This window comes from Trachypithecus francoisi, unplaced genomic scaffold (genome assembly GCF_009764315.1).
Source record: "Trachypithecus francoisi isolate TF-2019V2 unplaced genomic scaffold, Tfra_2.0 Lachesis_group10, whole genome shotgun sequence".
NCBI classification, from domain to species: domain Eukaryota; kingdom Metazoa; phylum Chordata; class Mammalia; order Primates; family Cercopithecidae; genus Trachypithecus; species Trachypithecus francoisi.
The window spans coordinates 82,426,378-82,449,790 of NW_022681455.1; the positions used below are offsets into that span (position 1 = coordinate 82,426,378).

General features: G+C 53.8%; 2 protein-coding genes across 5 annotated transcripts in view; one reads left to right on the forward strand and one right to left on the reverse strand.

Moving 5' to 3' along the window:
- Positions 1 to 203: 203 nt before the first annotated feature.
- Positions 204 to 23,057, forward strand: RABEP2 (rabaptin, RAB GTPase binding effector protein 2). Of its 3 annotated transcripts, none has more exons than XM_033217942.1 (13): positions 204 to 846; positions 1,310 to 1,522; positions 6,097 to 6,254; positions 12,222 to 12,332; positions 12,418 to 12,768; positions 15,845 to 15,940; positions 16,039 to 16,137; positions 18,218 to 18,373; positions 21,212 to 21,389; positions 21,539 to 21,550; positions 21,658 to 21,713; positions 21,969 to 22,082; positions 22,435 to 23,057. In XM_033217942.1, exons 1-13 carry the CDS (start codon positions 786 to 788, stop codon positions 22,534 to 22,536), a joined length of 1,707 nt encoding a protein of 568 aa, XP_033073833.1. In that variant the 5' UTR covers positions 204 to 785; the 3' UTR covers positions 22,537 to 23,057. The 3 variants fall into 3 exon arrangements, with proteins under 3 accessions (XP_033073833.1, XP_033073835.1, XP_033073834.1); XM_033217943.1 differs by lacking the exon at positions 204 to 846 and adding an exon at positions 1,030 to 1,122; XM_033217944.1 differs by lacking the exon at positions 22,435 to 23,057 and having other exon boundaries at positions 472 to 846; positions 21,671 to 21,713; positions 21,969 to 22,060.
- ATP2A1 (ATPase sarcoplasmic/endoplasmic reticulum Ca2+ transporting 1) overlaps positions 23,012 to 23,413 on the reverse strand; it is a 30,769-nt gene continuing 30,367 nt past the window's right edge. For both annotated transcript variants that reach the window (XM_033217940.1, XM_033217941.1), the window contains one exon: positions 23,012 to 23,298. In XM_033217940.1, coding sequence (XP_033073831.1) covers positions 23,273 to 23,298 — 26 coding nt within the window. In that variant the 3' untranslated portion in view covers positions 23,012 to 23,272. The remainder of the gene's footprint in view (positions 23,299 to 23,413) is intronic.

Genomic DNA, 23,413 nt, shown 5'->3' on the forward strand with positions numbered 1-23,413 from the left:
TCCTGGCGTGTCCTTTACAGAGGGAGAAAAAGGTTTGGGGGAAGGGGAACCAAGGCTCTGGACATAAATCTGAATTGCCTGTCACCGTCCGGGTGGAGGTCACAGATAGAGCCTGATCTAGACACAGGCGGAGAGGAGAGGAGGGATTTCAAGGCGCTGGGAAGGGGAAAGGGGGGCCAGCAGGAAGCGGTGACTGGCTGAATAACAAAATGGGGGTGGGGACGTGCAAGTTTCAGACTCCGACTAACTACACGGGGACTTCGAAGCGCTCAGAAAAATGAAGCCGACCCGGCCCTGCCCCGAGGGACACTCCACGAGGGCGGAGGTGCAGGGAGGGCCCCGCCACAATTCGCTGTAACGCAAGCCAGGCTCGGGCGGAAGGGCGGCCGGAGCCGATCAAAGGCTGGCTCCGGGCAGGGGCAGCGAGGGAGCGAGGGGGAGCGCTCGGCAGGCCGGTGTCCTGGAGGAGGCAAAATTGGAGCAGGGCTTCCGAGGTCACGGAGAGGCGCCTGGGAAGACGTCTTAAGGATCCTCTTCGGGGCTTGAAACGCAGGAGTACTCCCAAACCCCGCGACCCAGCCAAGAAGAGCCGGGGCGGGGCCTGGGCCGGGGGCTGACTCGGGAATCTCCGGCCGAGGCTCGGCAATCCCTCATCCTCCGTCCGGGGCCTCCAGCCCGGGGCCGATCCGGAAACAGCCGAGCGGATCCGGAAACAGCCGAAAGGACCCGGAAGCGGTGAGCTCTGTCACCAGGGAGTGCGGGAATCCGCCGTTTGCTCTGAGGCAATGGCGGCAGCTGCGCCGGTGGCCGCGGACAACGACGAGCGGCGGCGGCGGCCGGGGGCTGGTACGTGAGGGGGCGTCCGTGCATGCAGAGGGCGGTGAAGCTGGGGGCGGGGCCGACCTAGACACCTGCGGATGGGGGGTGGAGAGGGGTGATGGAGGAAGGGGCGGGGCCTAGAGCTCTCGGCGAAGGGGGCGTGGCCCGGCCATTCAAGGGGTAGAGCCAGTGACAGGTGCGAGGTGGGGCCCGGTGAGGAAGGGGCGCGGCCATTGGGAGGGCGGGGCCAGGTTGGACTGAAGAGAGGATTGAGTGAAACTGGCCACCGCGAAGAGATGGAATGTAGGCAGCACCCGGCAGAGCGAGTGGAAAGGGGGCGGGGCAGGGGCGGGGCCAGGTGAGCGGGGCGGGCCCAGGTGAAGGCGGTCCCGGGTGAAGGCAACAGTACTAGGTTGCAGGACTTGCTAAGCCGGTAGGTGGCCTGGGGTGTTAAGAGATGGGAAGAGAAGCTTATCCCTGTCCCCCACAGCACTGGAGGACCCCCAGCCCCAGGAAGGGGCAAATGGTGAGGCCGAGTCAGGTGAGCTCAGCCGGCTTCGGGCTGAGCTGGCAGGCGCCCTGGCAGAAATGGAAACCATGAAGGCTGTGGCAGAGGTGAGCGAGAGCACGAAGGCCGAGGCTGTGGCTGCGGTGCAGCGGCAGTGCCAAGAGGAGGTGGCCTCGCTGCAGGCCATCCTGAAAGGTGAGACGGGGGAATCACCTAGACTCCCCATCAGCCCCATACTGGGGAGTGCATGACGAGAAAAGGATGAGGGGGCACAGATAAGCTGTGGGATAAGTTAGCAGGGCTGCCTAGCTCTGGGCATGCCTGTGGCCCGGAGGAAGGGCCGCCCTTTTAAAATTTGCATAGAAGCACTCCATGTGATAGCAGCAGCTCTGTCAGTTACAGCTAAGTTTAGCTCCCAGCTTCTATCTGTTGCCTTGCCCATGTCATTTCTTGTCCCTCACTGATGATTGATCAACCCTGAAGATGGGTGAGAAACTTCTCAGTTCCCCAGACCAACCTCATTTTAGTCTGGACTTCTGGGAAATAGAATCAGCCCTGGCCCAGTCTTTGTGAGTCTAATGCTCTGCTCTCTAGCCTTCCCCAGACACTCCCTCCTCCACCCCACGCCATGCACCAGCTTCCCTGCCTCCACCCCATGTTCTCTGTACTTGCTCCTCTGGCTCCAGAAGCCCCAGCTGCTCATCCTGTTTTCTACTCTCCTTCCTCTAGCAGAAGCCAGAGCCTCTGAAACAGATGTCAGAGCTGCCCCCGCTGCTCTGCCCCCGCTGCTCTGCCCCCGCTGCTCTGCCCCCGCTGCTCTGCCCCTGCTGTGGTGGGGCTCTTGTCAACTCTCTCCTGGACTTTTGTCCTAACTTTCTCATGGATCTCCCTCTATAGTCTGGCCTTGACGTTGGCTTCCAGAGTAAACTTCCTAAAATTCCCTTCCCACCATGCGATTTCCCTTTCTAACAGCCGCTCCTGGAGACTTCTCTGGGGCTGTATTGCCCACATTTCAGGATCCACGTGCCTGTGCAATGTAGATACATCCTTGTACAACTTACTCTGCTATTTACTCAGTATTTGTTCTTTAAATAGATCCACATTTTAAAATTTTACATACATTTATTAAGGGAAACTTGTTATCTCTTCTATATAAGAAAAACCAGGTGTGTCCTAAATAATAACAATAGCTAGCTTTTTTTTTTTTTTTCTTGAGTCAATAAGAGTTTCACTCTGTCGCCCAGGCTGGAGTGTGTCACATCCCGCTGGTGTGATCTCAGCTCACTGCAACCTCCAACTCCTGGGCTCATGTAGATCCTCCTACCTCAGCTTCCCAGGTGGCCGGGACTACAGGTGCATGCCACCATGCCTGGCTATTTTTTGTACTTTTTGTAGAAACAGGGTCTCACTATGTTACCCAGACTGGCCTTGAACTCCTGAGCTCAAATGATCTGCCGGCCTTGGCCTCCCAAAGTGCTGGGATTACAGGTGTGAGCCACCGCACCTGGCCAGGTAGCATGTTTTGAGCACTCACTGTGTGCCAGGCACTGAGCTAAATGCTTTATGAGTAACTAATCTTCATAACAAACTCTGTGAGGCAGGAACTATTATCCATCTCCATTTTACAGAGGAAGCTCTGCGGCCGGGAGAGGTTAAATAACTTGCCCAAGGTCATACAGCTGGAAAACAGCCAAGCAGCCTGACAGCTGAACTTTTTTTTTTTTTTTTTTTTTAAAGATAGAGTCTCACTCTGTTACCCAGGCTGGAGTGCAGTGTTGCGATCTCAGCTTACTGCAACCTCTGCCTCCCAGGTTCAAGCGATTCTCCTGCCTCAGCCTCCCAAGTAGCTGAGACTACAGGTGTGTGCCACCACGCCTGGCTAATTTTTTGGGTTTTTTTTTTTTTTTTTTGAGATGGAGTCTTGCTCGGTCACGCAGGCTGGAGTGCAGTGGCACGATCTTGGCTTACTGCAGGCTTCGCCTCCCAGGTTCACACCATTCTCCTGCCTCAGCCTCCCAGCTAGCTGGGACTACAGGCACCTGCCACCACGCCTGGCTAATTTTATTTTAATTTTATTTTTAGCAGAGATGGGGTTTTACCGTGTTAGCCAGGATGGTCTCGATCTCCTGAACTCATGATCCACCTGCCTTGGCCTCCCAAAGTGCTGGGATTACAGGCGTGGGCCACCACACCTGGCCCCATTTTTTGTATTTTTAGTAGAGATGGGGTTTCACTGTGTTAGCCAGGATGGTCTCGATCTCCTGACCTTGTGATCCACCCGCCTTGGCCTCCCAAAGTGCTGGGATTACAGGCGTGAGCCACTGCACCCGGCCCAGCTGAACCTTTACTTCTACTGTTAGTGCACGGTAATAGGTCAATCCCTATACAAACAAAAAATGACCAGATTCTACCAAAAATAAAACAAGTCCATGTTACTCAGGTAAGAGGATCAGTTGAGGTCAGGAGTTTGAAACCAGCCTGGGTACCAAAATGAGACCCTTAGCTGGGTATGGTGGCAAGTGCCTGTGGTCCCTGCTACTTGGGAGGGTGAGGTGGGAGGTTCGCTTGAGCCCAAGAGTTTAAGGCTGCAGTGAACTATGATTTCGCCACTGCACTCCAGCCTAGGTGACAGAGGGAGACCCTGACTCTCTTTTTTTTGTTTTCTTTTTTTGAGACAGAGTCCTGCTCTGTCACCCAGGCTGAAGTGCAGTGGCACAATCTCGGCTCACTGCAACCTCCGCCTCCTGGGTTCAAACAGTTCTCCTGCCTCAGCCTCCCAAGTAGCTGGGATTACAGGCGCCCACCACCACACCTCATTAAATTTTGTGTTAGTAGAGACAGGGTTTCACCATGTTGGCCAGGCTGGTCTCAAACTCCTGACCTCAGGTGATCTGCCCACCTCGGCCTCCCAAAGTGCTGGGATTACAGGTGTGAGCCACGGCGCCAGGCCCTGACTCCCTAACAACAACAACAAAAAAAAAGTCTATATTCTTTTTTTTTTTTTTTTTGAGACGGAGTCTCGCTCAGTCGCCCAGGTTGGAGTGCAGTGGCGCGATCCTGGCTCACTGCAAGCTCTGCCTCCTGGGTTCACGCCATTCTCCTGCCTCAGCCTCCCAAGTAGCTGGGAATACAAGCGCTTGCCGCCACGCCCGGCTAATTTTTTTGCATTTTTAGTAGAGACGGGGTTTCACCGTGTTAGCCAGGATGGTCTCGATCTCCTGACCTTGTGATCCGCCCATCTCGGCCTCCCAAAGTGCTGGGATTACAGGCTTGAGCCACCACGCCCGGCCAAAAAAGTCTATATTCTATCCAGCATCACCTCCATCTCCTGCTGACCTGTAGGATAAGTTCCAAACTTCTTGGCGTCACATGCAAGGCCCTGGGAGCCACCTACTGCCTCCTTTCCAGTGTCTCCTTGGGTGCTTTTGCTGTTCCAACACCTCCAACATACCTCACCATGCCGCAGCCATGCCAGCCGCTCTTCCGCTGCTCACACTGGTCCTGTTAAACTCATGCATCCTTTCCCTCCTTCACTGTCTACCACTGTCCTCTCCTGACTGGCCAGGCAGGCAGAGTGAGGGCTCCTTCCTCTGCGATCTCCAAGCCCAGGAAGGGTCCTCTCCTTTACCTCTTCCCATACTGCATCCTAACTATTGCCACAGCCGCCCTCTTCATTGGACTGTGAGTTCCCGGTGGCAGGCTTTGTGTTGGATTGATTTCTGCATTTCCAGAGTCCAGCTCAGAGTCTGATCCAACGTAAATATTTATGACTATGATTAAGGGCCGGGTGTGGTGGCTCATGCCTGTAATCCCAGCACTTTGGGAGGGTGAGAGGGGAAGATTGCTTGAGCTCAGGAGTTCCAGACCAGCCTGGGCAACATGGTGAGACCCCATCTCTACAAAAAATGCAAAAATTAGCCAAGCGTGCTAGGGTGTGCCTGTAGTCCCAGCTACTCGGGACACTGAGGTGGGAGGATTGCTTGAGCCCAGGAGGCTGAGGTTGCAGTGAGTCATGATTGCGACACTACACTTCAACCTGGGCGACAGAGTGAGACCCTTTCTCAAAAATTAAAAGAAATGAGGCTGGGAGCAGTGGCTCACACCTATAATCCCAGCACTTTGGGAGGCCAAGACAGGTGGACTGCTTGAGGTCAGGAGTTCAAGAGCAGCTTGGCCAACATCGCAAAACCCCATCTCTACTAAAATAGAAAAATTAGCTGGGTGTGGTGGTGGGCACCTGTAATCCCAGCTACATGGGAGGCTGAGGCAAAAGAATCGCTTGAACCCAGGAGACGGAGGTTGCAGTGACTGAGCCAAGATTGAACCACTGCACTCCAGCCTGGGTGACAGTGAGACTCTGTCTCAAAACAATAATAATAATAATCAAAAAAAATTCTTAGTGTTCTTAAATATTGACTGTTCCTGGTATATATTAATAGGAACAGTGTCACATCTTCTGTGTGTCTGAGAAAGGGCTGGACACCTTGCCTGTGTCATCTCATCTATTTTTATTTTTTATTTTTTTGTACACTATCTTAGATATGTCATCTCATTTAATCTGTAGCCACAAGAAGGATGATCCGTAGTTTCCCCATTTTGCACCTAAGGACACTGATGCACAGAGAGGCTGAGTGATTGCCCAGGTCAATTTCTGCAAAGCCTGCCATGGCAACCGCTATGGTAGATTGTCTCACAGAGTCAGTGCATCAAGAGTCCCCTGCTCGCCCACAGGCAGGGCCGGCTCATTGACCCTCCCTCTCCCCCACCAGACTCCATCAGTAGCTATGAAGCCCAGATCGCCGCCCTGAAGCAGGAGCGACAGCAGCAGCAGCAGCACTGTGAGGAGAAGGAGCGGGAACTGGGCCGCCTGAAGCAGCTGCTGTCCCGGGCCCACCCCCTGGACTCCCTGGAGAAGCAGATGGAAAAGGTTGGGGTTGGGATGGTTTCCCCACTGCCCTGGGATTTGGAAGGATGTTAAGGACTGTGGATGTCCCATTGCCTAGTCATGGGGTGCAGGGCACCCAGCAGTGATTCTAGGAATAGCACAGAGTTACCAGATGTTGTTGAGAGCTTGGCTCTATGCTCCATAGGGTCCTGGCTTGCCCCTTATTAGTGGGTGACCAAGTTGGCTTAGCTCCAAAATTAAGTTATGTAGAGGAAAGGAAACTTACACTTAAGGGTAACAAAAAAATTTCTTACTGTTATTAAATATTGACTGTTCCTGGTGAACATTACTGCTTGGTGATATATTGTTACCTCCTGGCTTGGTGCAGTGACTCACATCTGTAATCCCAACACTTTGGGAGGCCAAGGCAGGTGGATCACTTGAGGTCAGAAGTTCGAGACCAGCCTGGTCAACATGGTGAAGCCCTGTCTCTACTCAAAATACAAAAATCAGCCTGTAGCGCACACCTATAATCCCAGCTACTCAGGAGGTTGAGGCAGGAGGATCACTTGAACCCAGGAGGCAGAGGCTGCTGTGAGCTAAGATTATGCCACTGTACTCCAACCTGGGCAACAGAGCGAGACTTCGTCTTAAAAAAAAAAAGATGGCCGGGCACGGTGGCTCAAGCCTGTAATCCCAGCACTTTGGGAGGCCGAGGCGGGTGGATCACAAGGTCAGGAGATCGAGACCATCCTGGCTAACACGGTGAAACCCCGTCTCTACTAAAAAGTACAAAAAACTAGCCGGGCGAGGGGGCGGGCGCCTGTAGTCCCAGCTACTCGGGAGGCTGAGGCAGGAGAATGGCGTGAACCTGGGAGGCAGAGCTTGCAGTGAGCTGAGATCCGGCCACTGCACTCCAGCTTGGGCGACAGAGCGAGACTCCGTCTCAAAAAAAAAAAAAAAAAAAGATGCCTCTGATGCTTTAGGCACTGTGCTTAGTGCTTGACAGAGTTAGCCTCCCCAGTCCATTCCCTGTAAGGGAGATCTATTAGATCCATTTATCAGATGAGTATGGTAAGGCTCAGGGAAATTCAGTACTTCTCCTGTTTATGCACATAAAAGGGAATGGAGTTGAGATTTTACAATCTAAGCAGAAGCCTGACTCATGCTTATAATCCCAGCACTTTGGAAAGGCAAGGCAGGAGGATCACTTGAGGCCAGGAGCTTGAAGCTGCACTGAGCGATGATCTCACTACTGCACTCCAGCCTGGGCACCATAGCAAGATCCCATCTCTAAAAAATTTTTTTGTTAAATTAGCTGGGCATGGTGGTGCACACCTGTAGTCCCAGCTACTCAAGAGGCTGACATGGGAGGATCACTTGAGCCAGAAATCAAGCCTGCAGTGAGCTATGATCACATCACTGCACTCCAGCTTGGGTGACAGAGTAAGACCCTGTCTCTTAAAAAAAAAAGTCTAGGCAGGCTGTTTTTTTTTAACTGATTTATTTATTATTGAGAGAGTCTTGCTCTGTCACCCAGGCTGGAGAACAGTCGCGTGATCTCGACTCACTGCCACCTCTGCCTCCTGGGTTCAACTGATTCTCCTGCCTCAGCCTCCTGAGTAGCTAGAATTACAGGCACCTGCCACCATGCCCGGCTAAATTTTTTGTATTTTTAGTAGGGGTGGGGTTTCGCCGTGTTGGCCAGACTGGTCTCGAACTCCTGACCTCCAGTGATCGGCCTGCCTCCGCCTCCCAAAGTGCTGGGATTGCAGGCGTGAACCACCACGCCCGGCCCAGGCTGGTTCGAAAGTGTTCTTAATCTCTATGATATGTCACCTCCTTTATTATTGCTGTTATTAACAATTATAGGAAGCACATATTTATTATCACATGCTTCACCTTTCGAAGCAAATTTGCATTGTTACTTCATTTGATCCTACAGCAGACCTGTGAGATAGATACTTCAATTAATATTCTTATTTCATGCATAAGGAAACTGAGGCTCAGGGATGGTGTCAATTACCTAGTTAGAAAGACAAAGATGAAAACAGGAGCCCATGAAACAAAGACCTTCAAGCCACATCTTTCCAGCATCCGGGCTGCCCCGTGCATCCGGAATGTTCCTCAGGGAACACCTCAGCAGGTTGGTAAAGGACAGGGCCCCGCTCAATGAAAGCCACCCAACACAGTGAAGGGAGCATCAGGGCTGGGCATGGTGGCCCACACCTGTAATCCTAGCCCTTTAGGAGGTTGAGGTGGGCAGATCACTTGAGGTCAGGAGTTTGAGACCAGCCTGGCCAACATGGGGAAACCCTGTCTCTACTAAAAAAGTACCACAATTAGCCAGGCATGGTGTCGGGCACCTGTAATCCCAGCTACTCAGGAGACTGAGGCAAGAGAATCTCTTGAACCCAGGAGGCAGAGGTTGCAGTGAGCCGAGATCACACCACTGCACTCCAGCCTGGGCAGCAGAGCAAGATTCCATCTCAAAAAAGAAAAAGAGATTTGGAGGATTAAACTGAGCTTGCTTGAGAAGATTTCAAGTGATTCAAGGAGTGGAAAGGGCATGAACTAGAAGTGGGGAGTGCCGGGGACAGGGATGACTGGCAGATTTCTGCCTTGAACAGCTTGTGGCCAGCAGGGCCGTTCTCGCTGGCTGAGTGCTTGTGGCAGGAAGAGCAGCATCCCTGAGTGGTTTGTTTTGGATGTCTACGATTAGAGGAGCCTGTGGAACATATAAGTGGAGATATGTAGAGGCTGTTGTCTGTTCAACGTCAGCAGGATCCTAAGCTTGAAAAGAGATGGGAAAATATGGTCAGCTCTATGGTGGTGATGGGAGTGTGGGAGAACAAATCGATTAGGATGAAATTTGCCTGCATGTGATTGAAAACCCAAATTAACAGTGGCTTAAATGCGACATCTTTTTTTTTTTTTTTTTTTTGGGACAGAGTCTTGCTCTGTCGCCAGGCTGGAGTGCAGTGACACCATCTCAGCTCATTGCAACCTCCGCATCCCAGGTCCCGGTTCAAGCAGTTCTCCTGCCTCAGCCTCCCAAGTAGCTGGGATTAGAGGCACGCACCACCACACCCAGCTAATTTTTCTATTTTTAGTAGAGACAGGGTTTCACCATGTTGGCCAGGCTGGTCTTGAACTCCTGACCTTGTGATCCGCCCACCTTGGCCTCCCAAAGTGCTGGGATTACAGGCGTGAGCCACTGCACTTGGCCAGAAATTTTTTTTTTTTCGGAGATGGAGTATCACTCTGTTGCCCAGGCTGGAGTTCTGTGGTGCAATCTCGGCTCACTGCAACCTCTACCTCCCGTGTTCAAGCTATTCTCGTGCCTCAGTCTCCCTGAGTAGCTGGGATTACAGGTGCCCACTGCCATGCCCGGCTAATTTTGTATTTTTAGTACACACAGGGTTTTGCCGTGTTGGCCAGGCTGGTTTCAAACTCCTGACCTCAGGTGATCCATCCGCCTTGGCCTCCCAAAGTACTGGGATTACAGGCGTGAGCCACTGCACCTGGCTCAGAAATTTGTTTTTTCCTTCAAGTCCAGAGGTAGACATTTCAGGACTGGTAAGGCAGCTCGACAAGTTGTCAAGCAGGCTCCTTCTATATTGCTGTTTTGCCATAGGTAATATATTGCCTCATGGTCCAAGATGACTGCTTGAGTGCCAGCCATCATGTCCACATTCCAGCCAGCAAAAAGGAGGAGAAGGAGGAATAAAGAAAGGCACAACCTCTTCCTTTAAAGAGTTGTCCTAGGCCAGGCACAGTGGCTCACGCCTATAATCCTAGCACTTTGGGAGGCCGAGGCGAGCAGATCATTTGAGGCCGAGGTGGGTGGTCTCAGAAGTTCGAGACCAGCCTGGCCAACATGGTTAAACCCCCTTCTACTAAAAATACAAAAATATTAGCTGGGCGTGGTGGCATGCATCTGTAATTCTAGCTACTTGGGAGGCTGAGGCAGGAGAATTGCTTGAACCTGGGAGGTAGAGGTAGCAGTGAGAGGAGATAGTGCCATTGCACTCCAGCTTGGGCAACAAAAGTGACCTTTTTTTTTTTTTTTTGAGACGGAGTCTCGCTCTGTCCCCCAAGGCTGGAGTGCAGTGGCGTGATCTCGGCTCACTGCAAGCTTTGCCTCCCGGGTTCACGCCATTCTCCTGCCTCAGCCTCCTGAGTAGCTGGGACTACAGGCGCCCGCCACAGCGCCCGGCTAATTTTTTGTATTTTTAGTAGAGATGGGGTTTCACCATGGTCTCGATCTCCTGACCTTGTTATCCGCCTGCCTCGGCCTAAGAGTGAAACTTCTTATCAAAATAAATAAAAGTTGTCCTGGGCCAGGCATGGTGGCTCACACCTGTAATCCCAGCACTTTGGGAGGCCGAGGTGGGTGGTCTCAGGAGTTCAAGACCAGCCAGGCCAACATGGTGAAACCCCATCTCTACTAAAAATACAAAAATTAGCCGAGCGTGGTGGCGGGGTGCCTGTAATCCCAGCTACTCATGAGGCTGAGGCAAGAGAATTGCTTGAACCTAGAAGGCGGAGGTTGCAGTGAGTCGAGATCATGCCAGTCCTCTTTAGCCTGGGCAACAGAGTGAGACTCCATCTAAAAAAAATGTAATAATAATACAAATAAAGAGTTGTCCTGGAAGGTCCCCTTAGCTCATCTGTTTCTATCTCAGGAGCTGGAACTTAGCCAGATGATCTGTTTAGTTGCAAGGAAGTAGATAAATGTGGATGGTATTCTAGGATTTAGACCACATGCCCAACTAATAATGTGAGGTGCGCTGGACATTGGTGTAATCCCAACCCAGATGTTGGGAATTACACTTGTAATGCCAGCACCTTGGGAGGCTGAGGTGGGAGGATCACTTGAGTCCAGGAATTCAAAACCAGTCTGGACAACATAGCAATATCCTGTCTCCACAAAAAATATAAAAATTAGCCCATTGGTGCACATGCCTGTAGCCCCAGCTACTCAGGAAGCTGAGGCAGGAGGATGGCTTGAGTCCTGGAGATGTAGGCTACAGTGGGACGCGATTGCACCACTGCACTCCAGCCTGGGGAACGGAAAGAGAGCTCATCTCTTTTTTTTTTTTTTTTTTTTTTGAGACGGAGTCTTGCTCTGTCGCCCAGGCTAGAGTGCAGTGGCCAGATCTCAGCTCACTGCAAGCTCCGCCTCCCGGGTTTACGCCATTTTCCTGCCTCAGCCTCCCGAGTAGCTGGGACTACAGGCGCCTGCCACCTCGCCCGGCTAGTTTTTTGTATTTTTTAGTAGAGATGGGGTTTCACCGTGTTAGCCAGGATGGTCTCGATCTCCTGACCTAGTGATCTGCCCATCTCAGCCTCCCAAAGTGCTGGGATTACAGGCTTGAGCCACCGCGCCCGGACGAGAGCTCATCTCTTTAAAAAAGTTTTTCAAAAAGCCGGGTGCGGTGGCTCAAGCCTGTAATCCCAGCACTTTGGGAGGCTGAGGCTGGCGGATCACGAGGTCAGGAGTTCGACACCAGCCTGGCCAACATGGTGAAACCACGTCTCTACTAAAAATACAAAAATTAGCTGGGCATGGTGAAGCGTGCCTGTAATCCCAGCTACTGGGGAGGCTTAGGCAGGAGAATGGCTTGAACCCAGGAGGTGGAGGTAGCAGTGAGCCAAGATCGTGCCACTGCAGTCCAGCCTGGGTGATAGAGCAAGACTCCATCTCAAAAAAAAAAAAAGATAAAGTTCTATTACAAAAGGAAAAAATGGATATTGGGGAAGGAAGATATGGTGAGTGACAGGGCCACAGGAAGAAGTCGTGACCTTCATCCTTGCCCTTATGCCCTGGGGCAAGTCGTGGAAGCTTCTAGAGCCTCTGTGTTCTTATCTCTGGAATGATGGTAGACAGCACCTTCTAGGGAGGATTAGGAGAGCTGATGTGCTTGGAGAGGAAGCTCTGAACAGACCTGGGGCTTCAGCACTCGGGAGGGGGGAACTACTGCTGCCAAACGCCACTCCCTCCAGGCCCACGAGGACTCGGAGAAGCTGCGGGAGATCGTTCTGCCCATGGAGAAGGAGATCGAGGAGCTGAAGGCGAAGCTGCTGAGGGCCGAGGAGCTGATACAGGAGATCCAGGTGAGGGCGCGGCCAGGGGGCTCTGGGGAAGGAGGGGTGCCAGAGGACCCTGGCCCCCCAGCCTCTTCCCTGCCCCCTTCCCTAGAGACGTCCCCGGCATGCCCCTTCCCTGCACGACTCCACGGAGTTGCTGCCCCTGTCCCGGGACCCATCGCCCCCGCTGGAGCCTCTGGAGGAGCTGAGCGGAGATGGGGGTCCGGCAGCTGAGGCCTTCGCTCACAACTGCGATGACAGCGCCTCCATCTCCTCCTTCTCCCTTGGTGGTGGGGTCGGCAGCAGCTCCTCCCTGCCCCGCAGCCGCCAGGGCCTGAGCCCTGAACAGGAAGAGACGGCCTCGCTGGTGTCTACGGGCACCCTGGTTCCCGAGGGCATCTACCTGCCCCCTCCTGGCTACCAGCTTGTCCCAGACACCCAGTGGGAGCAGCTGCAGATGGAGGTGAGTGTTGTGGGCAGGGTGGTGGGGTGCGCCATCCCCCTCTCTGCTGGATGCTTCCCCTGCACCACCTGTGTTCAGACCCAGAGCTAGAGCCAGAGCTTCCACAGGGAGAAGAGAGGCCCCCCTCGTAGTGAAGGCAGGCAGATGTAAACATGCACAGGGGCCAGGTGCAGTGGCTCACACCTGCCATCCCAGCCACTCGGAAGCTGAGTGGGAAGATTGTTTGTGGCTAGGAGTTCAAGGCCAGTCTGGGCAACATAGTGAGACCCTGTCTCTTTACAAAAATTAAAAAAAAAAAAAAAAAAAAGCCAAGTGTGCACCTGTAGTCCCAGCTACTTGGGAGGCTGAGGCAGGAGGATCGCTTGAGCCCAGGAGATTGAGGCTGCAGTGAACCAAGATCGTGCCACCGCACTCCATCCTGGGTCACAGAGTGAGAACCTGTCTCAAAAAGAAAAGAAAAAAGAAAAGGCCGGGCGCAGTGGCTTATGTCTGTAATCCCAGCACTTTGGGAGGCCGAGGTGGGTGGATCATCTGAGGTCAGGAGTTCGAGACCAGCCTAGATAACATGGTGAAACCTCATCTCTACTAAGAATATAAAAATTAGCTGGGTGTGGTGGTGCATGCCCGTAATCCCGGCTACTCGTGAGGCTGAGGCAGGAGAATCGCTTGAACTGTGGAGGCGGAGGTTGCAGTGAGCCGAGATCCTGCCATTGCACTCCATCCTGGGCAACGAGAGTGAAACTCTGTCTCGAAATATAATAATAATAATAATAGTAATGTGATGCAAAAAAATGAATTGTACATTTCACATGGGTAAATTATATGGTAAAGAATTTATAACTCAGTAAAGGTGCTTTTAACAAAAATGCACATGGATGCATGGGGAAGACATTGTTACCAGGGAGATGCCCAGAAAAAAAACTAAACAGGGTTATGGGATAGAGACTGGCAGTGAGGGAAACTGACCTGGGTTCAGGCTGGAGCTGAGACCCAGATGGTAGGAGGAGGAGCTCTTAAAGGGCAGGCTGGGCATGGTGGCTCACTCCTGTAATCCTAGCACTTTGGGAGGCCGAGGCGGGCAGATCACCTGAGGTTGAGAGTTCAAGACGAGCCTGACCAACATGGAGACAGGCGTGGTGGCGCATGCCTGTAATCCCAGCTACTTGGGAGGCAGAGGCGGGAGAATCGCTTGAACCCAGGAGGTGGAAGTTGCAGTCAGCTGAGATCGCGCCATTGCACTCCAGCCTGGGCAACAAGAGAACAAGAGTGAAACTGTCGCAAAAAAAAAAAAAAAGACCAGGGCACAAGGACCTGTGAGTTCAAAGGCCCTGAGGATGGAGAGACCACAGTGTGTCTGAGGAACAGGAAGGCCACCGGGGAGGAGAGAAGAGGAGACCAGAAAGAAAGGCAGGACCACATGAGTCCGGCCTTGGGGGCTGATTGTGCATTGTGCATCTTAGGAGATGTAGGAAGCACCTGCAGGGTTAATTTTAAGCAAGGGGAAGCCTCCCAGCTCCAGGCTTTCAAAAGCTCACTTGGGGCCAGGTGCAGTGGTTCACGTGTGTAATCTCAGCACTTTGGGACGCTGAGGTGGGCGGAATGCTGGAACCCAGGAGTTTGAGATCAGCCTGGGCAACATGACGAAACCCTGTCCTACAAAAAAATACAAAAAAGTAGCTGGGTGCGGTGGCATGCCTGTGATCCAGGCTACTCTGGGAGGCTGAGGTGAGAGGATTGCTTGAGCCCAGGAGGTCGAGGTTACAGTGAGCCAAGATCGTGGACCACTGCACTCCAGCCTGGGTCACAGAGTGAGACCCCATCTCAAAAAAAAAAAAAAAAAAGAAAGCTTACTTAGGCATGTGTTGGGGTAGGGGCCACAGGAGAAGCTGAGAGGCTGGGACTGTGGTGTACGGGAAGGTGATACCTTGGACCAGGGGATGGCCACAGAAGACAGGAAGAAATGGGTGGATGTGGAATCCACTTTATTTTTTTTTAGATGGAGTCTCGCTCTGTCGCCCAGGCTGGAGTGCAGTGGCGCAGTCTCGGCTTACTGCAAGCTCTGCCTCCTGGGTTCATGCCATTCTCCTGCCTCAGCCTCCTGAGTAGCTGGGACTACGGGTGCCTGCCACCATGCCTGGCTAATTTTTTTGTATTTTTAGTAGAGACAGGGTTTCACCGTGTTAGCCAGGATGGTCTTGATCTCCTGACCTCGTGATCCGCTCACTTTGGCCTCCCAAAGTGCTGGGATTACAGGTGTGAGCCACCGCGCCCAGCCAGAATCCACTTTTTTTTAAAATGGAGTCCCGTCCTGTCACCCAGGCTGGAGTGCAGTGGCCCGATCTTGGCTCACTGCAACCTCTATCTTTCAGATTCAAGCGATTCTCCTGCCTCAGCCTCCCCAGTAGCTGGGATTACAGGGGCCTGCCACCACGTCCAGCTAATTTTTTTGTATTTTTAGTAGAGACTAGGTTTCACCATATTGGTCAGGCTGGTCTTGAACTCCCGACCTCGTGATCCGCCCACCTCAGCCTCCCAAAGTGGTGGGATTATAGATATGAGCCACCGTGCCCGGCCCTGTTTTTTTTTTTTTTTTGAGACAGAGTTTTACTCTGTCACCCAGGCTGGAGTGCAGTGGCGCGACCTCGGCTCCCTGCGACTTCTGCTTCTGGGTTTAAGTGATTCTCTTACCTCAGCTTCCCAAGTAGCTGAGATTATAGGTGTCCCACCACCACACCCAGCTAACTTTTTGTATTTTTAGTAGAGATGGAGTTTCACCATTTTGGCCTGGCTGGTTTTGAACGCCTTACCTCAAATGATCCGCCCGCCTCAGCCTCCCAAAGTGCTGGGATTACAGGCATGAGCCACTGCACCTGGCACTGTGGAATTCACTTTGGAGATGGACCCGGCAGGGCCTGCTGATGGGTGGGGAGTGAAGGGAGGAGAAAGGATGGCTGGGCCTGTAACTCGATGGACTGTGTGGATGAGGGCACCTCCCTGCAGAGGTGGGCCACGAGAAGTGTGGTGAGGGGGTCCTAAGTTCCCAGGAGATGCAGGCTGAAGGCAGGGTCTGTGGCAGGGCCGACAGCTACAGAAGGACCTGGAGAGCGTCAGCCGCGAGCGGGACGAGCTCCAAGAGGGCCTGAGACGGAGCAACGAGGACTGTGCCAAGCAGGTGGGTCCCTGCCGCCACTGCAGCCCCAGCCGGGCCTCTGGTTGCCTTCCGCCCCCTGACATCCCCCTGTCCTCACTTTCACCCTCCCTCCAACCCAGATGCAGGTGCTCCTGGCCCAGGTCCAGAACTCAGAGCAGCTGCTGCAGACCCTGCAGGGGACTGTGAGCCAGGCCCAGGAGCGGGTACAGCTGCAGATGGTGAGTACCTGGGAGCCCCGGGGAAGGAGGGTGAGGAGTCCAACAGGAATCAGTTGCGTGTGGTGGAAGGGGGCACGTGGGAAGTCAAGGCACCTGTCCTGTCTCCAGCTGCTCAGGCCGCACCCTGGAACTGGTGCCAGGTAGGTAAGAGGGTTTTGGGGCAGCTGGTGCCGTGGCCAGAACAGGGCCTTTGCAGCCACACAGAGCTGTTTGATCTTGAGCTAATCCCAGATTCCCAGCCTCTGTCTCACCATCTATAAAACTGACATAGTGGGGCCTAGTTTGCAGAGTCATGAGGATTAAAAGCAAATCTGGCTGGGCAAGGTGACTCATACCTGTAATCCTAGCACTTTGGGAGGCCTAGGCAGTTGGATCACCTGAGGTCAGGAGTTTGAGCCTGGCCAACACAGCAAAACCCCATTTCTACTTAGAATACAAAAATTAGCCAGGCATCGTGGTGGGCACCTGTAATCCCAGCTACTCAGGAGGCTGAGGCAGGAGAATCGCTTGAACCCAGGGACAGAGGTTGTAGTGAGCCAAGATCACACCATTGCACTTCAGCCTGGGTGAAAGAGCAAAACTCTGTCTCAAAGAAAAAAAAAAGCAAATCAGATGCTGACCAAGACTGGGGAGGAGACATACGTGATTGAACAGGGCCAGGTGTAGGGCAGGAGGGCAGTGGGCAGCCTGGAACCAGAGGTTCCTGCAAGGTGCTCCTGCCTCTGGGCTCTGCTGACTGTGGCCACCTAAGAACACAGGTTCACTGTTGCCAGATTTTCTGATTTTTCAAGAGAAACCAAAAATATGAATATTTGTGTATTGTCTCCTATTTTTTTTTTTTTTTTTTTTGGAGACAGAGTCTCGCTCTGTCGCCCAGGCTGGAGTGCAGTGGCCGGATCTCGGCTCACTGCAAGCTCCGCCCTCCGGGTTTACGCCATTCTCCTGCCTCAGCCTCCTGAGTAGCTGGGACTACAGGCGCCCGCCACCTCGCCCGGCTACTTTTTTGTATTTTTTAGTAGAGACGGGGTTTCACCGTGTTAGCCAGGATGGTCTCGATCTCCTGACCTAGTGATCCGCCTGTCTCGGCCTCCCAAAGTGCTGGGATTACAGGCTTGAGCCACCGCGCCCGGCTGTCTCCTATTTTTTTTAAAGAGTTGGTGTGTTGCTCAGCACCCAGGCTTGAGTGCAGTGGTACAATCATAGCTCACTGAAGCCTCAACTTGCTGGGCTCAAGCAGTCCTGCAGCCTCAGCCTCCTAAACAGCTGGGACTACAGGCTTACACCACCATGCCCAGCTAATTTATAAATGTTTTTTGTAGAGTTGGGGTCTCAGTATGTTGCTCAGGCTGGTCTCAAACTCCTGGCCTCAAGTGACCCTCCCACCTTGACCGCCCCCCTAGCCAGGATTATAGGTGTGTAGCACCACACCTGGCTTGTCTCTCAATTTTTAGAGTCGGCAACTACTTTAGGGTTTAAGAAATATATATGGGCTGGGCACAGTGGCTCACACCTGTAACCCCAGCACTTTGGGAGGCCGAGGCAGGTGGATCATCTGAGGTCAAGAGTTTGAGACCAGCCTGACCAACATGGTGAAACCCCTTCTAGTACAAATATTAGCCAAGCATGATGGTGGGCACCTGTAATTCCAGCTACTTGGAAGGCTGAAGCAGGAGAATCGCTTGAACCCGGGAGGTGGAGGTTGCAGTGAGCTGAGATCATGCCGTTGCACTCCAGCCTGGGTGACAGAGGGAGACTCTGTCTCAAAAAAACATTTTTTTTTAAATTTAAATGTATATATATTTAAATAAATGTGTATGTGTGTGTGTGTGTGTGTGTGTGTGTGTATGGACCAAATAAAATACCCAGCTTGGGCCCTGGCAGCAGCCTATAACCTGCGTGTTAGCAGGGACGGGGTGTCTGAAGAGCTTGGTAGCAAAAAGTGATCCTTCCTTGCTCAGGAGCAGAGGGGGCATGGGCTCTCTTGCTGTCAGTCTGGGAGGAGGGTTCAAGGAGGTTTGGCCTCCTACGGACTGGAGACGCCTGTCCTCTTCATTACTTTGTACTAACTGTCCATCCACAGGCAGAGCTGGTCACCACCCACAAGTGCCTGCACCACGAGGTAAAGCGGTTGAATGAGGAAAACCAAGGGCTCCGGGCCGAGCAGCAGCCATCCTCAGCCCCCCAGGGCCTGCAGCAGGAGCAGGGCGAGGAGGAATCACTGCCCAGTTCTGTGCCAGTAAGCCGAGTGTGGGCACTGAGAGCCTGGAGCCACCGTGAGGGCCCCTCCTCCCCAGGCAGAGCAGAGCATTGGTCGGGACCAGCCAGGGTGCTGTATATTTGCTTGGCCAACTCGTTTGCCTTCTCTAAGGCTCAGTTTCCTCATCTGCGAAATGGAACCATACACCCTTTCCAGCATTGGCATCAAAAGAAAATGAGTTAACAGAATGCTTGGCAGGAAGGAAGCAGTCATTTGGTTGGTTTGCTATTTTTAAGTGACACATGAGCCACAAGATTGAATTCATCATAATCTTTGGTTCATAGCAAGCTGCCATCATGGATCTATGTCTGGCCTTTGTCAACTTAATTTCTTTATAATATGGCTTATTAGCCAGGCATGATGGCTTACACCTGTAATCCTAGCACTTTGGGAGGCTGAGGTGGGCAAATCACTTGAGGTCAGGAATTTGAGACCAGCCTGGCCAACATGGTGAAACCCCATCTCTACTAAAAATACAAAAAAATTAGTCGGAGCCGGGCGCAGTGGCTCACGCCTGTAATCCCAGCACTTTGGGAAGCCAAGGTGGGTGGATCACCTGAGGTCAGGAGTTCGAGACCAGTCTGCCCAACATGGTGAAACCCCATCTCTACTAAAAATACAAAAATTAGCCTGGTGTGGTGGCGGGCACCTGTAATCCCAGCTACTTGGGAGGCTGGGGCTAGGGAATCGATTGAACCCAGGAGGCAGAGGTTGCGGTGAGCTGAGATTGCGCCATTGCACTCCAGCCTGGGCAACAAGAGCGAAACTCTGTCTTAAAAAAAAAAAAAAAGGCCGAGCGCGGTGGCTCAAGCCTGTAATCCCAGCACTTTGGGAGGCCGAGACGGGTGGATCACGAGGTCAGGAGATCGAGACCATCCTGGCTAACACGGTGAAACCCTGTCTCTACTAAAAAATACAAAAAAACTAGCTGGGCGAGGTGGCGGGCGCCTGTAGTCCCAGCTATTAGGGAGGCTGAGGCAGGAGAATGGTGTGAACCCGGGAGGCGGAGCTTACAGTGAGCTGAGATCCGGCCACTGCACTCCAGCCTGGGCCACAGAGCGAGACTCTGTCTCAAAAAAAAAAAAAAAAATTAGTTGGGCGTGGTAGTTCATGCCCATAATCCCAGCTACTCGGGAGGCTAAGGCAGAAGAATCACTTGAACCTGGGAGGTGGAAGTTGCAGTGAGCCAAGATGGCGCCACTGCACTCCAGCCTGGGCGACAGAGCAAGGCTCCATCTCAAAATAATAATATGGCTTATTAATAAATTGATTAGAAATAGATCACCTGGTGGCTGGGTACAGTGGCTCACGCCTATAATCACAGCAGTTTGGGAGGCTGAGGCAGGAGGATCATTTGAGCCCAGGAGTTCAAGACCAACCTGGGCAACAAAGCAAGATCCTGTCTCTACAAAAAACTAAAATAAAAGTATTAGCTGGGCTTGGTGGCTTGTGCCCATAGTCTCAGCTACTTAGGAGCCTGAGACAGGAGGATCACTCGAGCCCAGGAGTTCAAGATCAGCCTGGGCAACATAGTTGAGACCCCATCTCTACAAAAAATACAAAAATTAGCCGGGTGTGGTGGCCTCCACCTGTAGTCCCAGCAACTCAAGTGTCTGAGGCGGGACGCTTGATCCTAGGAGGTTGAGGCTACAGTGAGCTGTGATCGTGTCACTACACTCCAGCCTGGGCCACAGAGTGAGAGCCTGTCTCAGAAAAAAAAAAAGCAAAAGACAAAAAACAATAAAAAAGATCCCTGAGGCGCCCTCCCCACTCTGAGATCCGTCCGCTTCCAGGCACCTCCTCCCCATTCCTTGACTCTGCTTTGCCCTCGCGGTCTTCTTTGGTGGTGTTTTCATTACATGTATAGCGTGGTGCTTAACTTTCATTGTTCTTGAGTTTTACGAAAGGGTTTATTTTATTTTATTTTTAGAGACAGAGTCTTGCTCTGTCGCCCAGGCTGGAGTCTAGTGGCGCCAGCTCGACTCACTGTAACCTCCACCTCCTTGGTTCAAGCGATTCTCCTGCCTCAGCCTCCTGAGTAGCTGGGATTACAGGCACGGGCCACCAGCTGCCTTTTTGTTGTTGTTGTTGTTTGTTTTTGTTTCTGTTTGAGATGGAGTCTTGTTCTGTCGCCCTGGCTGGAGTGCAGTGGCACGATCTCAACTCACTGCAACCTCCGCCTCCTGGGTTCAAGTGATTCTTCTGCCTCAGCCTCTCGAGTAGCTGGGACTGACTACAGGCGCACACCACCACGCCCGGCTATTTTCTGTATTTTTAGTAGAAACAGAGTTTCACCATATTGGCCAGGCTGGTCTCGAACTCCTGACCTCGTGATCTGCTGGCCTCGGCTTCCCAAAGTGCTGGGATTACAGGCGTGAGCCACCGTGCCCGGCCTAATTTTTGTATTTTTAGTAGAGACGGGATTTCATCTTATTGGTTAGGCTGGTCTCAAACTCCTGACCTCACATGAGCCGCCCACCTTGGTCTCTCAAAGTAGTGAGATTACAGGTGTGAGCCCTCGCACCCGGCAAGGGGCTCTTGCTGTAAGTAATCTGCTGAACTTTCTGGTTGGGACTCTTCCTGAGCGCCCTCCACGGTGTGGGGCATGACCGTGTGTCCTGAGCTTCCTCCGCTGGGCCGGAGCGCGCCTATCCGCCTCCCAGACGATGGGCATTTTGGGGTCTTCCCTGCTTTAGCCATTTGCTTCCATCCTTCCTTCCTTCCCCGTTCCTCCCCACAATCCCCGTCTGGCTGATGGCCCCTGCCCTGCTGCCTTCCTGCCCCGGCCCAGCAGGTGACTCCTCGCGTCCCTTCCAGGAGCTGCAGCAGCTGCTGCGCCGCACGCGGCAGGAGGCGAGGGCCCGGCTGCAGGCCCAGGAACACGGGGCAGAGCGCCTGCGGATCGAGATTGTGACGCTGCGGGAGGCTCTGGAGGAGGAGACCGCAGCCAGGGCCAGCCTGGAGGGGCAGCTGAGGGTGCAGCGGGAGGACACAGGTGAGGGGAGGGGCACGAGCCCCCAGCCCCGGGCCCAGGGCCCCTGTCGGCCCTGCAAGGAGCCACCGGGGCTCCTTGGCAGCAGCGGGGAGGGGACACAGGCGGTGGTGCACCGCTGGCCTTGACCTCTCTCTCTTTCCTTCCCACAGAGGTGCTGGAGGGTGAGTGTGTGCTGGAGGTGATCTTGGGGCTCGCCCACCCCGGCTGGGCTAGGTGGGGAAAGGGAGGAGGCGTGGCCCTGACGTCTCGCCCTGCCCTGACTTCCCAGCCTCCCTGTGCAGCCTGAGGACGGAGATGGAGCGGGTGCAGCAAGAAGAGAGCAAGGTGAGGGGAAGGGCAGGGGGACTGGGAGGAAAGGGACCCTCCCCCACCCCTCCCGCCCTCTGTGTCTCCCTCAGGCCAGGTGGGAGGAAGCCCTGGGGCAATGGCTGGGCTTGGCCGAGCCAGACAGAGGAGGTTGGAGTCAGGAGCGGTGTAGAAGGGGCTACTGTGTTGGGAACTCCCGTGCTGCGGCCACACACCCTCCCATCTGGCCCAGGCTGAGCCAGGCCCAGCTCAGTGTGGTGTCTGTCCCCGCAGGCCCAGCTCCCAGACCTCTCAGAACAGAGGGCCAAGGTGCTGCGGCTGCAGGCAGAGCTGGAGACCAGTGAGCAGGTGCAGAGGGATTTCGTGCGACTGTCCCAGGCCCTTCAGGTACGGCCTGTCCCAGCCCTGCCGGACTGGCTGGCTCCAGTCCGGGTGACCTCTCCTGGGTCTTGCAAGGACAGTCCCCTGGTTAGGGGAGTCCTTTCTTCCTCCTGGGGCTGGCATGGTCCTGTCCTGAGCTATTGCTCAAAAAACCCTGAAACTCTCACGTGCACGTTGGTCAGTCACCTGAAGCCCTCAGTACAGGGCATGGTGGACGCTCAGGGCATTTGTGGCCTCAGCCCCACAGAGGTGGCCCCTGGGTCCACTGGTCCCAGGCCCTGCCCTTGGGGGCTAGCAGGTGGGGTAGAGGCTGCATTTCCCCACCAAGGCCGTCTGCTCCCCTCGTCTGACCGCACAGGTGCGCCTGGAGCGGATCCGCCAGGCAGAGACCCTGGAGCAGGTGCGCAGCATCATGGATGAGGCGCCACTCACGGACATCAGGGACATCAAGGACACCTGAGGGGGTCAGGGTGTCCCCACCCCCGCCCTGGGAAAGACGCCTTTCCCCACTCCAGAACTGTGAGGCCTGGCTCTGGGGTCTTGGGTGGCTTCTCCACCGTCCCTGAGCCTGGGGTTGAGGGGACTGATGGGGCCACCACTGCCCTACCCTCCAGGGCCTCCTCCCAGGGTGGCTGGGCCTCCTGCTCTCAGGGATTACACCTGGGTGAGGGGCCCAAGCCCCTCCTGGAACCAAAGGTGCAGGCTCAGGCCTGCGACTTTCTGGCTGCTGTGCTGCCTCCTGGGCTCCAGCCCTCCCCTGGCCCTAGCCCATCCCCTGCCCAGGGCACAGCTGAGCCATGGGGGCTAGGAGTCCCCATCAGAGGCAGTAAGGTGGGCCCTGGCCTGGGACAGGCAGCTGCCTTCTGGTCTGCATGACACTAAGACGTTTGTCCACAGCGGCGACCCACGCCTCCAAGCACGCACAGAAGCAAGGCCAGACTTTTCTGTCATTTATTTTCAATAAATAAGCAGCTCAGCGCAGTCAGTCGCCTTGTCCCTGCAAGCCCCTCGGGGTTGGGAAAGGGGATTTACAAGGTTGAGAGGGAGGTGGGTGGCCGAGGGGGAAGGAAAGGGAAGGGGTCGTGTTTATAAACAGACACATGACGGGGGTGTGGGGGACAGGACAGGGGTCTGTGCCACAGCTCTGCCTGAAGATGCGTCACTATCAGGGTGGGGAGGACAGGGCAAAAGGACGTTCACTTCCTTCTTTCATCTTCTGGATCTGGAAGGGGAAAGAGAAGGGATGAGGCGGACAGCGAGGTCCCTCCCAGGTGCATCTCCCAGGCACGTACTTACCTGGAGGCTCAGAAGCTTACCACCCCACCAGTTCCTCCCTT

Coding starts and splice junctions, on each gene's coding strand:
- RABEP2 (XM_033217942.1), top strand. CDS start 786: ATGGCGGCAGCTGCGCCGGTGGCCGCGGACAACGACGAGCGGCGGCGG. Junction 6,255..12,221: donor TGGAGAAGCAGATGGAAAAG/GTTGGGGTTGGG, acceptor CACTCCCTCCAG/GCCCACGAGGACTCGGAGAA. Junction 21,714..21,968: donor TGCAGCAAGAAGAGAGCAAG/GTGAGGGGAAGG, acceptor CTGTCCCCGCAG/GCCCAGCTCCCAGACCTCTC.